This window comes from Oncorhynchus mykiss, chromosome 7 (genome assembly GCF_013265735.2).
Source record: "Oncorhynchus mykiss isolate Arlee chromosome 7, USDA_OmykA_1.1, whole genome shotgun sequence".
Lineage (NCBI taxonomy): Eukaryota > Metazoa > Chordata > Actinopteri > Salmoniformes > Salmonidae > Oncorhynchus > Oncorhynchus mykiss.
The window spans coordinates 56,670,989-56,687,074 of NC_048571.1; the positions used below are offsets into that span (position 1 = coordinate 56,670,989).

General features: G+C 45.1%; 1 protein-coding gene across 13 annotated transcripts in view; it reads left to right on the forward strand.

Moving 5' to 3' along the window:
- Positions 1-16,086, forward strand: part of ppfia4 (PTPRF interacting protein alpha 4) — a 110,922-nt gene that overhangs the window by 65,097 nt on the left and 29,739 nt on the right. Inside the window, exon 1 of one of the 13 annotated variants that reach the window (XM_036983588.1) lies at positions 248-485. The exons of the other annotated variants lie outside the window; for them this stretch is intronic. Within the exon in view, the coding sequence (XP_036839483.1) occupies positions 423-485 (63 nt within the window). The 5' untranslated portion in view covers positions 248-422. Of the gene's footprint in view, positions 1-247; positions 486-16,086 lie in introns of those variants that run through there. 13 annotated transcript variants of the gene reach the window in all.

The window sequence follows — 16,086 nt, forward strand, 5'->3', positions numbered from 1 at the left end:
CCCTGTCCAGTCAGCTGACCACTCACTACACACCTCTCCTCATATCTCCCTCCCTTCCTCCCTCTCTCTCGCTATTCCTATGTTGTATCACAACAACCCATATTTAGTGCAGCCCTGCCTCAACCATGCACCCCCCATCTCTCCCTCTCTCCTCCCTCATTCTGTCTCCCCTTCTAGCTCTCCCTCTACTCCTGCACCCTCCCTCCCTCTCTCTGCTGTAGCCCATGCTGTAAGCTGTAGTTGTAGCAGCATAGTACAGTAGTGTAGCTCTGTCGTTTGTCCCAGCAGAGAGGAACCTCCTTTATTCCAACCAGGCTCACTGTCACACAGCAGGGATTTAGGAGCACATGAGACACAAGCTCTCTCTCTCTATCTCTCTGGGATTGGTTGGTCTGGTTTGGGATCTGATATGATATTCCGTCATGAATCCAACAGTGAAGATCCATCTCCAGAATGGGATCCACTTTAACACCTACATGTACCAGGTAGGGATCCACTTTAATTAACACCTACATGTACCAGGTAGGGATCCACTTTAACACCTACATGTACCAGGTAGGGATCCACTTTAACACCTACATGTACCAGGAAGGGATCCACTTTAACACCTACATGTACCAGGAAGAGATCTAACCACATGGATCAGTTTTGGGACCACTAGAAACCACATAACTGTGTGTATGGCATGGGTTATGGTGTGTACGCGCATCGCGTGTGGCTCAGTTGGTAGAGAATGGTGCTTGCAACTCCATGATTGTTAGTTTGATTCCCATGGGGGACCAGTATGAAAATGTATGAACTCACTACTGTAAGTCGCTCTGGATAAGAGTGTCTGCTAAATGACAAAAATGTAAAATGTAAAAAAATGTATGCCTCTGAGTCTGGTAAAGCACATGTCTGTGTTCATCACTACAGCTCAGATATCACTCAAGTCCACCCCCTTCCCCTGTTCACCTCCCTGCCCAGCCTCTCCCCTCTCACTCATGTTGTTTTCAGGTCAATGGAAAATGTTTTCAGATCAATGGTGTGAAGTGAATTCAGAACATGAGGTATACAATATTTACTGAAAAGTTTTTGGCTTTTGAGGCAGTAAGACAGGAGGCATAGCAGACAGCTTCTCTCCCAGGGAAACATTTTGATTTGCCGCTGTGGCTGCCTGCCATTCTGCAGCATTCAAAGAGAAGAGAGGGGAGAGAGAAAGAAAAGTTTGGTAACTTTAGGGGAGTTGGCACTTTTTTGTATGAACAGAGAGAGAGAGGGGTGAGAGAGCGGGAGGGGGAGAGACAGAGAGAGAGAGGGGTGAGAGAGAGAGGGAGGGGGAGAGACAGAGAGAGAGAGGGGTGAGAGAGAGAGGGAGGGGGAGAGACAGAGAGAAAGAGGGGTGAGAGAGAGAGGGAGGGGGAGAGACAGAGAGAAAGAGGGGTGAGAGAGAGGGAGGGGGAGAGACAGAGAGAGAGCGTAAAACAGAGAGAAAGAGGGGTGTGAGAGAGAGGGAGGGGGAGAGACACAGAGAGAGAGAGAGGGAGGGGGGGGAGAGGAGAGAGAGAGAGAGAGATAAGCGCGAGAAGTGGGAGGGAGAGAGACAGAGAGAGAAGAGCGAGAGGGGGGAGAAAAGGAGAGAGAGAGAAGAACAAGAGGAGTGAGAGAGTGATAGAGAAGAGCAAGAGGGAGGAGGGAGAGAAGGAGAGAGAGAGATTGAAAATTGAAATTGATAAGAGCGAGAGGGGGGAGAGAAGGAGAGAGAGAGGGGAAGGCTGTGTTGTTGCCAGCTCTTTTCACTGCAGTCAGAATGCTGTCACACAGACTGTCCCTGCATCTGTTTGACATTCTTAAAGTATAGAAGCAGGCTTTTATGCAGTGTCTTGCTCAGCACTTATATATTATGACAATGTGACTTTTAAGCATATCATCTTTGGCACATAATTGTCATGCATCCGTAAGGCCTCCCTTACCATGAGATGTGTGTTTAAATCATCTCTCTATTCACACCTGTCAGTGCATCAGATAAAGGAGCTTGTATTGTTCTTAACACCTAGCTGAAGCAGTCTTCCCCCAGACACACACTCATTCTAACACCTCACTTTAGATAAAGCTTTCTTAATCCCTCTTCAAGTGTGTACTTCAGGTCCCATTTACCCAGCTGTCTGAACCAGGCATATTTATCTGTCTCTGTCTAGCTTCTGTCCATACAGTGTCTCGCTCTCTGACTGTCCTCTCCTCTCTGCCTGTCAATAGGATCGCCTGGTATTTTCAGACTCCGTCTCACAGGAGTGACGGTAGCTTTTCTGTGGTGCTGTTGTTACAGTGCAGTATGCTTCAGTTAATGCCTATTGTGTCACTCTCAAGTGTGCTGCTGTTATTGGCATTTTAGTCTAATTTGTTTGAGTCATGATGCTCATGCTGAATGTTCATTCATCATTTCACTGAGCCTGACTGTCTTGGCCGTGAAGAATCATCACAAGCTGTGTGTTCACTGAGGACTGTTGTTATTCAGTCTTTCATACAGTGAAGAAACACTTGAAGCAGAGTTCTGCATTCACTTTATACAGACATTCCTACTGTCAGTTCTTCTCACATGGTTCTTCTCACATGGTTCTTCTCTTCTTTAATTCTACTCCCAGAGCTGTAGAGTCAGTAGTTGTGGTCTGTGATATGAGTATTATCGTGTCAGTAATCATTGTGTCTGAGGAGCTGAGGAGTGCTGCAGTTAGCTTCCCCTGTGAGGGAGGCCCATGGAGCTGGCACACCATGCTGTGTGTGTGTGTGTGTGTGTGTGTGTGTGTGTGTGTGTGTGTGTGTGTGTGTGTGTGTGTGTGTGTGTGTGTGTGTGTGTGTTTTTATGCTATCTCAGACACTTCCAACTTGCCTAATGATGTGTTGTCATGGCGACATATGTGTGCAGGCAGACGCTCCAGTTGACGATTAGTCACAGCCAATCAAAAACCAAAGCCAGGGCAAGGTTCTTTGTGTGTGTGAAGGGCTGGCACAGTTACTGTATAACCGTGTAACCGACGGTTACGAATGAAGACCGTCATGAAAATAAAATCATAACCGTTTTTGGAAGGAACAAGTGACTGAAGATGGGGCAGCCTGCCATTCGTGTGGTTGAGTCCGTTACTGCGGTAACATGGACTCTTAACAATGGGATGAAACTTTGTTGTTCCTTGCTGAAACAAACAAGGTGTTGTAGCAAAGGAGTCTTCAGTTGCCTTGGCAACACCCCCCACAATTCAGCAGCACACATAGAAATAAAATGAATAGAACAGGCTTGGAACCTCTAACCCTGGCAATTTCTACAGCAGCACATGCAGTCAGAAGTGGAGAGAGGAGTAAATGTGCTTTTGGCTGGCAAATTACCGTCATACAAAATTCCATGACCGTCACAGCCGTTCTCCATCACAGAGGACTTCTATGGCATGTTACAAAATATCTGGGGGAGTGTTGGTTGGGGCCGCTAAGTCATCCTTGTGCTTTCTTTCCGCGGCCCCAGAAAAACGACAATCCATGTTTCTTAAAAAATAGGCCTATGTTTTTACTGTTTGTTCTATAATATGTTCTCAAAGAGCCTTGTAGACAAGGAGTCATACCACGCCTGTCGTTCAGAAGTACTAAACATATTGCATACCTGGATGCTTGATTAAAGGCAATCTGTTTCTTATACATGATGTGTCTGATTGATCATTGTCAACCTCTTCCTCTCACTCCCTCTTCCTCTCGCTCCCTCCTCCTCTCTCTCTCCCCCCTCTCGCTCCCTCTTCCTCTCCCATCTCGCTCTCTCTCTCTTTTTCTCTCTCTGCAGTGGTAGACTTTCTCAGCCCTGATATCTGACTCTCCTTAAGGAAGCAGTCGTTCAGGGCTCCCCATCGTTTTCTCTCCTCCTGTCATCCTTCCTCCATCCCTTTATTCTCTGCTCATTTCACCATAAGGGCTCTATTTTAACAAATCTAATGTAATAGTATCTAAGTGCTGGTGGTAGTGCTATAGGTCCAGGGGTGTGTCAGAAATATTATGAGTGCAATAGCTGGCGGTAGTGTGAAAGGCCTGGGTTTTGATGAATTAACAAGTTGTAGGTGTGATGAGGGTTTGGTCACTCACTGGCCAAACCCTGGCTTAATACTGCATGCATTTGTCTCAACCTCTGTAGTTAATTTACGGTCTTTGCGTTGTCATCAATTCGACTGGGGGAATGGATTATTCTCATCCTAGTCCATTGTGGATTGATACTACAGTTTATTAAATGACATAGGCTACAGTAACGAGTGACTGCAACAGTACAACAACAAAAATAAATCCACTGTTTGTTCAATATGTTTGGAGTGTTGACAGTCAACATTGTGGTAATTGGCTTCAACGAGTATAGGCCTTTATGCATCGCACTTCTCAACAACAACAAAAAATACTAGGTGCCCTCCTGTAAATTGTATGTGAGAGGCACTTAAGCAAGATAAGCAAGATATAGCCCAGGCCTACTGTTGATATGGCATTATAGAAATGAACATTTTGAATAGCCTACAGTATGTTTGGAGGAGCGCGTCTTTGGTAACCAGAGAAGTTGGCTCTTTGGAGACGGGGATGGATATACAGGGCCTTCGGAAAGTATTCAGACCCCTTAACTTTTCCCACATTTTGTTACCTTACAGCATTATTCTAAAATGTATTAAATCATTTTTCCCTCGTCAATCTACACACAATACCCCATAATGACAAAGCAAAAACTGTCTTTTAGACATTTTTGCTAATTTATTACAAATATAAAACTGAAATATCAGTACTTTGTTGAAGCAACTTTGGCAGCGATTACACCCCGGTCTTCTTGGGTATGACGCTACAAGAAAATAGTAAAAATAAAGAAAAACCCTTGTGTCCAAACTTTTGACTGATACTGATAGTATCATATATATATATATCATATATATATGTGTGAATCACACACTTGGAGGTCAGGATGACAGCAGTGGATAGGCGATACGGATATCACTTATTATTGATATCTACACAGCACATTGATGTGAATCACACTGCTGCTCTCTCATTTAGCTGTTTGAGCCTTACAGATTGTGGTTGTTGTGCATGGCTGTTCACAAATCTAAATGTCTATTTTAACCATGTAATGGTGTAATTCAAGAAGTTTAAGCTGCTTATCATTGTTTGTAGTTGCTACATCCATTTTTTATTTTTTATTTATTTAATATTTTTGTTGAATTTTTACCCCTTTTTCTCCCCAATTTCGTATTATCCAATTGTTGTAGTATCTTGTCTCATCGCTACAACTCCCGTACGGGCTCGGGAGAGACGAAGGTTGAAAGTCATGCGTCCTCCGATACACAACCAACCAAGCCGCTGCTTCTTTAACACAGCGCACATCCAACCCGGAAGCCAGCCGCACCAATGCGCCGGAGGAAACACCGTGCACCTGGCCACCTTGGTTAGCGTACACTGCGCCCAGCCCGCCACAGGAGTCGCTGGTGCGCGATGAGACAAGGACACCCCTACCGACCAAGCCCTCCCTAACCCGGGCGACGCTAGGCCAATTGTGCGTCGCCCCACGGACCTCCCGGTCGCGGCCGGTTACGACAGAGCCTGGGCGCGAACCCAGGGACTCTGATGGCACAGCTGGCGCTGCAGTACAGCGCCCTTAACCACTGCGCCACCCGGGAGGCCCACTACATCCATTTTTTGACTTGTAAATTATATATACATATATACACAATCTGTATACATATATACATATATGTGTATATATGTATGTATATATATATATATATGTATATCATTTATACGTCCAAAAATGGATGTAGCAAATACAAACAATGATAAGCAGCTTAAACTTCTTGAATTGCACCATTATATGGTTCAAATTTTAGATTTAGATTTGGATTTGATTGACATTTAGATTTGTGAACAGCCATCCACAACAACCACAATCTGTAAGGCTCAAACAGCCAAATGAGAGAGCAGTGTGATTCACATCAATGTGCTGTGTAGATATCAATAATAAGTGATATCCGTATCGCCTTAGACTACACCACTGCTGTCATCCTGACCTCCAAGTGTTTATTCAAGTTGGATAATCTTTGGATGCCGACAGCAGTCGCACCATTGGAAGACATAGCTTAGACTGTAGCCTACAAAAGACTATTCCTGCTCTTTCCCTGCAATCCATCGAACACATTTGGTGTGTCATCATAGTGGTCTCTGACTTGTGGTCAGACACGCTCAGGTGGAACAAACTTAAACTTGCTCCTTTTTTCAATGCTGATTTGAATGTCATTGAGAAAACAGTGTCAAAGATTTGTTTTCCGCAACATTCTTTCTGAATTTAAAAGTAATCCTCCAAGTATTCATCTAGTTTTTCAAAAGTATCTGTAATCTGATTACAATATTTTAGTTGGTAACGTAACGGATTACAGTGACCATATTTTTGTAATCCCTTACATTTAATATGTTACTTCCCAACCCTGATCATTATAGTCTAGAAACTGCACATATAGGCTGTGACTTACTCAGAATGACTTGTTAGAAAAAATTACTTATTCGAGCCTTTGAATTTATTTTTAGAATACATTTTTAGAAACAGGACTTTGGCCAGTCTTTGTCTTCAGGCTAATGTGATGGTGTCTGGAGAGCAGGTCAGCAGTGGAGAATATCCTCTCTACACTTGCAGAGCCACTGGGAATGCTAAACACCCTTTTGGCCACTCTTGCCAGGCTGGGCAGAGACTACAAGTTGTTTATATATATATATATATATATATATATACACTGTGAGTGGACCAAGTAATTGGGCGTCACTCTAAAGCGGGAAGGTGGAATAAACGAGTCAGGAGTAGGTTTTCTTGATTGAACACAGTTCTCTATTGAGGGCATTTGGTCAACACAAACACTCCAACATAATCAATGAAAATCTTCCAAGGAAAAAACATACATCTTCTTCTCCAGATGAAACAGGAACACAATAGGATTATCTTTAAACTACAACAAAAAGTCACGGGATTGTCACCGTCTTAGTGGTTCTTCCTGGATAGCTCCTCTCTCTTGGTGGCCATCTTCCAGAGATAGTTTTCCCCCTCCCCCGCTGCTGGTTCCATTCTCTCTCTTATAGGGGAAGGAGAGTATGTCATTAGTACCGTCAGCTGTGCTTAATTGCCTCTGGTTACCTTGTCTCCCATGCCTTGTTGGGCTACTATCCATGAGCCCAGCCTGCCCTCTGGTGGTCCTTCCACATACCTTCCCCCCCCCCCCCAGGACCGAACCGGAAGGTCGGGCGCCAGACGCACCGTCTTGGTCGCGTCGGGACAGCGCGTCTGCATTCCCGTTCCTCGATCCCGCCCTGTGGATGACATGGAAAGAGAACGGTTGTAAAGACAAAAACCATCTGGCTATTCTGTTATTGTTTCTCTTACCAGCCATCCACGTGAGGGGCGCATGGTCAGTAACTAATGCAAACCTCCGACCCAGTAGGTAGTACCGGAGATAATCGAGGGTCCACTTGATGGCTAAGGCCTCTTTCTCTACGGTCGCATACCTCTGTTCCCGATCGCTGAGCTTCCTACTAATGAAGAGAATCGGCTTCTCTGCTTCACCTTTACCCTGAGCTAGTACGGCCCCGAGCCCTGTATCCGAGGCGTCGACCTGCACAATGAACTCTTGTGAGAAGTCCGGAGCCTGTAGAATGGGATCAGAACACAGGCCATCTTTTAGCAATTGAAAGGCCTCTTCCGTCTCGTCTTTCCACTCTACCTGGTTTGGCAGGTTTTTCCTGGTGAGGTTTGTGAGGGGGTTGGCAATGGTTGCATATCCCGGGATAAAACGGCGATAATATCCTGTTATCCCTAAGAAGGCCCGAACGTCTCGCTTGGTCCGGGGTCAAGGCCAGTCACGAATTGCCCTGGTCTTCTCTGCCTGTGGGCGTATTTTCCCATTCCCCACGGTGTACCCCAGGTATTCCGCTTCGGACAGGCCCAGGCAGCATTTATTTGGATTGGCTGTCAACCCTGTGGCTTCCAAACTCACGAGCACCGCCCGTAATCGCAGGAGGTGACTATCCCAGTCCTCGCTGTGGATGACCACATCGTCTATGTACGTCGCTGCATACTCTTGATGGGGCCGTAGAATGGCATCCATGAGGCGTTGGAAAGTTGCAGCGGCACCATGCAGTCCGAAGGGCATCCTCACATACTGGAAAAGCCCCTCTGGGGTTGCGAAGGCAGTCTTTGGGCGATCCTCCGGAGCCACCGGCACTTGCCAATATCCCTTCGTCAAATCCAGGGTAGTGATGAACTTGGCCTTTCCTAAGCGCTCCAAGAGTTCATCCACGCGGGGCATGGGATACGCATAGAATGTAGAGATGGCATTCACACCCCTAAAGTCGTTGCAGAGTCTCATACTACCATCGGATTTGGGGACCAGGACTATGGGACTGGACCACTCACTCGTCGATGGCTCGATCACGCCCATCCTCAACATCTCCCTCACCTCTTTTTTAGCGATGACTCGGCGAGCCTCAGGAATCCTGTAAGGGCGGATATGCACCTTCTTGCCGGGTTCAGTGTGGATATGGTGGAACAGGACATCTGTTTGTCCTGGGAATGGAGAGAATATTCGCCCGAAGTTCATAATCAGCTTGTCTAGCTGTCTTGACTGCTCCGGTAGGAGAGTTTGGCCACGGCGCACCTGTGGTAGAGCCTCCTCTTTTCCTTTGCCCTCCAGGGCCATCAAAGCCACCTCCTCCTCTCGTCCATGGTACGTCTTCAACAGGTTTATGTGATAGAGTTGGACCTTCTTCCTCCTGTCAGGTTGCTTGATGAGGTAATTGACCGGTGAGACCCTTCTCATTACCTCGTAGGGCCCCCTCCACTGCGCCAGCAAGCGATGTTCGGCCGTGGGCACCATCACTTTCTCTCCCACGGTGAACTCACGGGGGGTCGCAGACTTATCATAGGCCCGGCCTTGGGTCCTCTGGTGGTCCTTCCACAATACAGTGGGGAGAACAAGTATTTGATACACTGTCGATTTTGCAGGTTTTCCTACTTACAAAGCATGTATAGGTCTGTAATTTGTATCATGGGTACACTTCAACTGCGGAATCTAAAACAATAATCCAGAAAATCACATTGTATGATTTTTAAGTAATTAATTTGCATTTTATTGCATGACATAAGTATTTGATACATCAGAAAAGCAGAACTTAATATTTGGTACAGAAACGTTTGTTTGCAATTACAGAGATCATACGTTTCCTGTAGTTCTTGACCAGGTATGCACATACTGCAGCAGAGATTTTGGCCCACTCCTCCATACAGACCTTCTCCAGGTCCTTCAGGTTTCAGGGCTGTCGCTGGCCAATATGGACTTTCAGCTCCCTCCAAAGATGTTCTATTGGGTTCAGGTCAGGAGACTGGCTAGGCCACTCCAGGACCTTGAGATGCTTCTTACGGAGCCACTCCTTAGTTGCCCTGGCTGTGTGTTTCGGGTCGTTGACATGCTGGAAGACCCAGCCACGACCCATCTTCGGGGAAGGAGGTTGTTGGCCAAGATCTCGCGATACATGGCCCCATCCATCCTCCCCTCAATACGGTGCACTCGCCCTGTCCCCTTTGCAGAAAAGCATCCCCAAAGAATGATGTTTCCACCTCCATGCTTCACTGTTGGGATGTATTCTTGGGGTTGTACTCATCCTTCTTCTTCCTCCAAACACGGTGAGTGGAGTTTAGACCAAAAAGCAATATTTTTGTCTTATCAGACCACATGACCTTCTCCCATTCCTCCTCTGGATCATCCAGATGGTCATTGGCAAATTTCAGACGGGCCTGGATATGCGCTGGCTTGAGCAGGGGGACCTTGCGTGCGCTGCAGAATTTTAATCCATGACGGCGTAGTGTGTTACTAATGGTTTTCTTTGAGACTGTGGTCCCAGCTCTCTTCAGGTCATTGACCAGGTCCTGCCGTGTAGTTCTGGGCTGATCCCTCACCTTCCTCATGATCATTGATGCCCCACGAGGTGAGATCTTGCATGGAGCCCCAGACCGAGGGTGATTGACCGTCATCTTGAACTTCTTCCATTTTCTAATAATTGCGCCAACAGTTGTTGCCTTCTCACCAAGCTGCTTGCCTATTGTCCTGTCGCCCATCCCGGCTTTGTATAGGTCTACAATTTTAGCCCTGATGTCCTTACACAGCTGTCTGGTCTTGGCCAATGTGGAGAGGTTGGAGTCTGTTTGATTGAGTGTGTGGACAGGTGTCTTTTATACAGGTAACAAGTTCAAACAGGTGCAGTTAATACAGGTAATGAGTGGAGAACAGGGGGGCTTCTTAAAGAAAAAGGTCTGTGAGAGCCGGAATTCTTACTGGTTGGTAGGTGATCAAATACTTATGTCATGCAATAAAATGCAAATGATTTACTTAAAAATCATACAATGTGATTTTCTGCATTTTCGTTTTAGATTCCGTCTCTCACAGTTGAAGTGTACCTATGTTTAAAATTACAGACCTCTACATGCTTTGTAAGTAGGAAAACCTGCAAAATCGGCAGTGTATCAAATACTTGTTCTCCCCACTGTGTGTATATATATACAGTGCCTTGCGAAAGTATTCGGCCCTCTTGAACTTTGCGACCTTTTGCCACATTTCAGGCTTCAAACATAAAGATATAAAACTGTATTTTTTTGTGAAGAATCAACAACAAGTGGGACACAATCATGAAGTGGAACGACATTTATTGGATATTTCAAACTTTTTTAACAAATCAAAAACTGAAAAATTGGGCGTGCAAAATTATTCAGCCTCCTTAAGTTAATACTTTGTAGCGCCACTTTTTGCTGCGATTACAGCTGTAAGTCGCTTGGGTTATGTCTCTATCAGTTTTGCACATCGAGAGACTGACATTTTTCCCATTCCTCCTTGCAAAACAGCTCGAGCTCAGTGAGGTTGGATGGAGAGCATTTGTGAACAGCAGTTTTCAGTTCTTTCCACAGATTCTCGATTGGATTCAGGTCTGGACTTTGACTTGGCCATTCTAACACCTGGATATGTTTATTTTTGAACCATTCCATTGTAGATTTTGCTTTATGTTTTGGATCATTGTCTTGTTGGAAGACAAATCTCCATCCCAGTCTCAGGTCTTTTGCAGACTCCATCAGGAGTCCAGAATGGAGTCCAGACATGGACTTCCAGAATGGTCCTGTATTTGGCTCCATTCATCTTCCCATCAATTTTAACCATCTTCCCTGTCCCTGCTGAAGAAAAGCAGGCCCAAACCATGCTGCTGCCACCACCATGTTTGACAGTGGTGATGGTGTGTTCAGCTGTGTTGCTTTTACGCCAAACATAACGTTTTGCATTGTTGCCAAAAAGTTCAATTTTGGTTTCATCTGACCAGAGCACCTTCTTCCACATGTTTGGTGTGTCTCCCAGGTGGCTTGTGGCAAACTTTAAACAACACTTTTTATGGATATCTTTAAGAAATGGCTTTCTTGCCACTCTTCCATAAAGGCCAGATTTGTGCAATATACGACTGATTGTTGTCCTATGGACAGAGTCTCCCACCTCAGCTATAGATCTCTGCAGTTCATCCAGAGTGATCATGGGCCTCTTGGCTGCATCTCTGATCAGTCTTCTCCTTGTATGAGCTGAAAGTTTAGAGGGACGGCCAGGTCTTGGTAGATTTGCAGTGGTCTGATACTCTTTCCATTTCAATATTATCGCTTGCACAGTACTCCTTGGGATGTTTAAAGCTTGTGAAATCTTTTTGTATCCAAATCCGGCTTTAAACTTCTTCACAACAGTATCTCGGACCTGCCTGGTGTGTTCCTTGTTCTTCATGATGCTCTCTGCGCTTTTAACGGACCTCTGAGACTATCACAGTGCAGGTGCATTTATACGGAGACTTGATTACACACAGGTGGATTGTATTTATCATCATTAGTCATTTAGGTCAACATTGGATCATTCAGAGATCCTCGCTGAACTTCTGGAGAGAGTTTGCTGCACTGAAAGTAAAGGGGCTGAATAATTTTGCACGCCCAATTTTTCAGTTTTTGATTTGTTAAAAAAGTTTGAAATATCCAATAAATGTCGTTATACTTCATGATTGTGTCCCACTTGTTGTTGATTCTTCACAAAAAAATACAGTTTTATATCTTTATGTTTGAAGCCTGAAATGTGGCAAAAGGTCGCAAAGTTCAATGGGGCCGAATACTTTCGCAAGGCACTGTATATATATATATACTCTGTAGGTAGGCCTAAATTATCCTATTTACACTGTAGTATATTTTGACAATAGAAGAAATGTTTCTGACTCATCAATGCCACATAGGCCGTTTTCAAAGGGATTAGTTGCTTTTTAGGGTCAGTCGCTCTTTAAATATCCTGACCAGCGAAAACTGAAATTGGCACTTTGGCGCATGTCTTAAAGAATACACCTCAGAGATGGTGATATAGTGTGAACCCTTCCACCTCAGAGATGGTGATATAGTGTGAGCCCTTCCACCTCAGAGATGGTGATATAGTGTGAACCCTTCCACCTCAGAGATGGTGATATAGTGTGAACCCTTCCACCTCAGAGATGGTGATATAGTGTGAACCCTTCCACCTCAGAGATTGTGATATAGTGTGAACCCTTCCACCTCAGAGATTGTGATATAGTGTGAACCCTTCCACCTCAGAGATGGTGATATAGTGTGAACCCTTCCACCTCAGAGATTGTGATATAGTGTGAGCCCTTCCACCTCAGAGATTGTGATATAGTGTGAACCCTTCCACCTCAGAGATTGTGATATAGTGTGAACCCTTCCACCTCAGAGATTGTGATATAGTGTGAACCCTTCCACCTCAGAGATTGTGATATAGTGTGAACCCTTCCACCTCAGAGATTGTGATATAGTGTGAACCCTTCCACCTCAGAGATTGTGATATAGTGTGAACCCTTCCACCTCAGAGATTGTGATATAGTGTGAACCCTTCCACCTCAGAGATTGTGATATAGTGTGAACCCTTCCACCTCAGAGATTGTGATATAGTGTGAACCCTTCCACCTCAGAGATGGTGATATAGTGTGAACCCTTCCACCTCAGAGATGGTGATATAGTGTGAGCCCTTCCTCCTCAGAGATGGTGATATAGTGTGAACCCTTCCACCTCAGAGATGGTGATATAGTGTGAACCCTTCCACCTCAGAGATGGTGATATAGTGTGAACCCTTCCACCTCAGAGATTGTGATATAGTGTGAGCCCTTCCACCTCAGAGATTGTGATATAGTGTGAACCCTTCCACCTCAGAGATTGTGATATAGTGTGAACCCTTCCACCTCAGAGATTGTGATATAGTGTGAACCCTTCCACCTCAGAGATTGTGATATAGTGTGAACCCTTCCACCACAGAGATTGTGATATAGTGTGAACCCTTCCACCTCAGAGATTGTGATATAGTGTGAACCCTTCCACCTCAGAGATGGTGATATAGTGTGAACCCTTCCACCTCAGAGATGGTGATATAGTGTGAGCCCTTCCACCTCAGAGATTGTGATATAGTGTGAACCCTTCCACCTCAGAGATGGTGATATAGTGTGAGCCCTTCCACCTCAGAGATGGTGATATAGTGTGAACCCTTCCACCTCAGAGATGGTGATATAGTGTGAGCCCTTCCACCTCAGAGATTGTGATATAGTGTGAACCCTTCCACCTCAGAGATGGTGATATAGTGTGAACCCTTCCACCTCAGAGATGGTGATATAGTGTGAACCCTTCCACCTCAGAGATGGTGATATAGTGTGAGCCCTTCCACCTCAGAGATGGTGATATAGTGTGAACCCTTCCACCTCAGAGATTGTGATATAGTGTGAACCCTTCCACCTCAGAGATGGTGATATAGTGTGAACCCTTCCACCTCAGAGATTGTGATATAGTGTGAACCCTTCCACCTCAGAGATTGTGATATAGTGTGAACCCTTCCACCTCAGAGATTGTGATATAGTGTGAACCCTTCCACCTCAGAGATTGTGATATAGTGTGAGCCCTTCCACCTCAGAGATTGTGATATAGTGTGAACCCTTCCACCTCAGAGATTGTGATATAGTGTGAACCCTTCCACCTCAGAGATTGTGATATAGTGTGAACCCTTCCACCTCAGCGCAAGCGAGCTCATATAAGGCAGATAAATGACCAATCCTGATGCTAGGGTTTGAAAATAGAAGAGCGCTGGCATTAACAGGTCGAAATTGCAAACAAGCGTGCATTTGACAGTTGTGCAGGCTTAACACCAGCCGAAAATAGAGCCCTAAGTATCACTCAGCCATAGATAGAGAGAGAGTGTGTGCTTTTGTGTGTCCTTGTTTGAGAAAAAGTGCTGATTGTGGAGCAGTCTTTAAAAAGAGAACAATGTGTAAGTCCCTCCAGAGGCTGGGCTTTATTGTGATTGACAGTTCCAGCACACTTTCCTCTAATGTGATTGGTCCAGGAAGTGTAGCGTTAATTATCTTTCCACCAATCCCAGGAGGACTGAGACACTAAACACATGCACAGACAAACACAGGGGTTTACAAGTCAATTACACCACGACAAGATTAGCCAATTCTCCTATCCTATCTATAATAGTGACTGGAGGCACACACACACCATGGTGTGTTCGGAGGTTGTAAAGGGGGTTGTGTCACTTGCGTGTCTCAGGGTTTGGCTTCATTTAAATGCCTAAGTGTAGGACGTAGGCTAAAACGGTAAAACCTAACACTCACATTTACACACACTTCTAATACAAGTATTTATTATATTTATGCAGTACGCACATACCCATACTTACTGAAGGTCATTCTCTCTGAGCTGTAAAGACAGTAACTGGATGTGTTTGACTGACTGTTCTAAAATGACTCATCTGGCTCTGAAATATAGTGAATGTGTACTTGTGTGTTGATATTGTGTGTGTGTGTGTGTGTGTGTGTTTTGTTGTCTGTTCGATGTGGAATCTAGAATTGATTTCCTTAGAGAGTTTGAGTCTGTCAGACTGTAGTACAACATCCTACATACACACACAGAGAACGAGAAACACACACACCAACATACACTTTTCAGTCCAGCATATTGCTTTCATCCCTTAATCCCAAACTGCTTAAGGAAGCCAAGGAGAGAAATCCCTTTACAATGTCTGAGCTCAGCATTGCTTGGCAACGGCTCACAGTCTAACTCAGAAATACCAACACATCTCACACATCGGATTGTGGTTTGTGGCAGACAAAATGGCCTGTTCCGGACTTCCAGAAGATTTTCCAGCTTCAATATGTAGCCTTTGAGTGTGTATTAGAGAGATGGAGACACAGAGAGAGATAGCAGCAGTATCTGTCCTCTGTGCTCCAGTTCACTCAGGGGTAACCATGGTCCATGGAACCACAACAAGCACTAAAGCCGTCTGGATCTTTTATTAACTAGTCTGGAGGGCACCATGACATCATTCAACACACTCAGAATTACAGCTCAAATACAAAGCCATGATTTTGGTTGATTATTCTGTGTGAAGGATGATAGATAAAGAGAGGAGGGTTGGGGGGAGAATGAACAACACTCATCTCTGATCAAGGATGCGTGTTTTCAATCCCCTTTTGTTTATTCTCAAGCGTTTATGAATCCATGCTTCTCCCAATTGGTTTTTCCTGACGTGCACGAGAAGCTGATAGGAACAGAGGGGGGAGAGGAGAGAGCAGCTAAAAGGATGAGGAAGAGGGGGGGGGGGGGGTGATGAGGCTTTTGCTCTGATTGAAATAGACAGTGAGAGACCGTGAGATGGAACATCTGTTGGTAGGTTTCCACTGGCCTCCAGTGAAAAACAATGGTAAAATGAATGCACTGACCCTTTTTACCCTTTCCTCTTCCTTCTTCTTTTCCTCCCTCTCTCCCTCCTCTTTTCTTCTCTGCTACCAGTCTGGGTGATCTGAAAACCATACTCTGTGTGTGTTTGTGGGGTGTTTGTGTGTTTGTGTTCATGTGAAATCCAAACTCAGTGACTCAGGACAGAACAGAATAGTCATTATAGAGACGGGAGCACAGACACTTGTCTTTGTCACATTTTGTGTGTGTGTGTCTTTGTGTGTGTGTGTGTGTGTGTG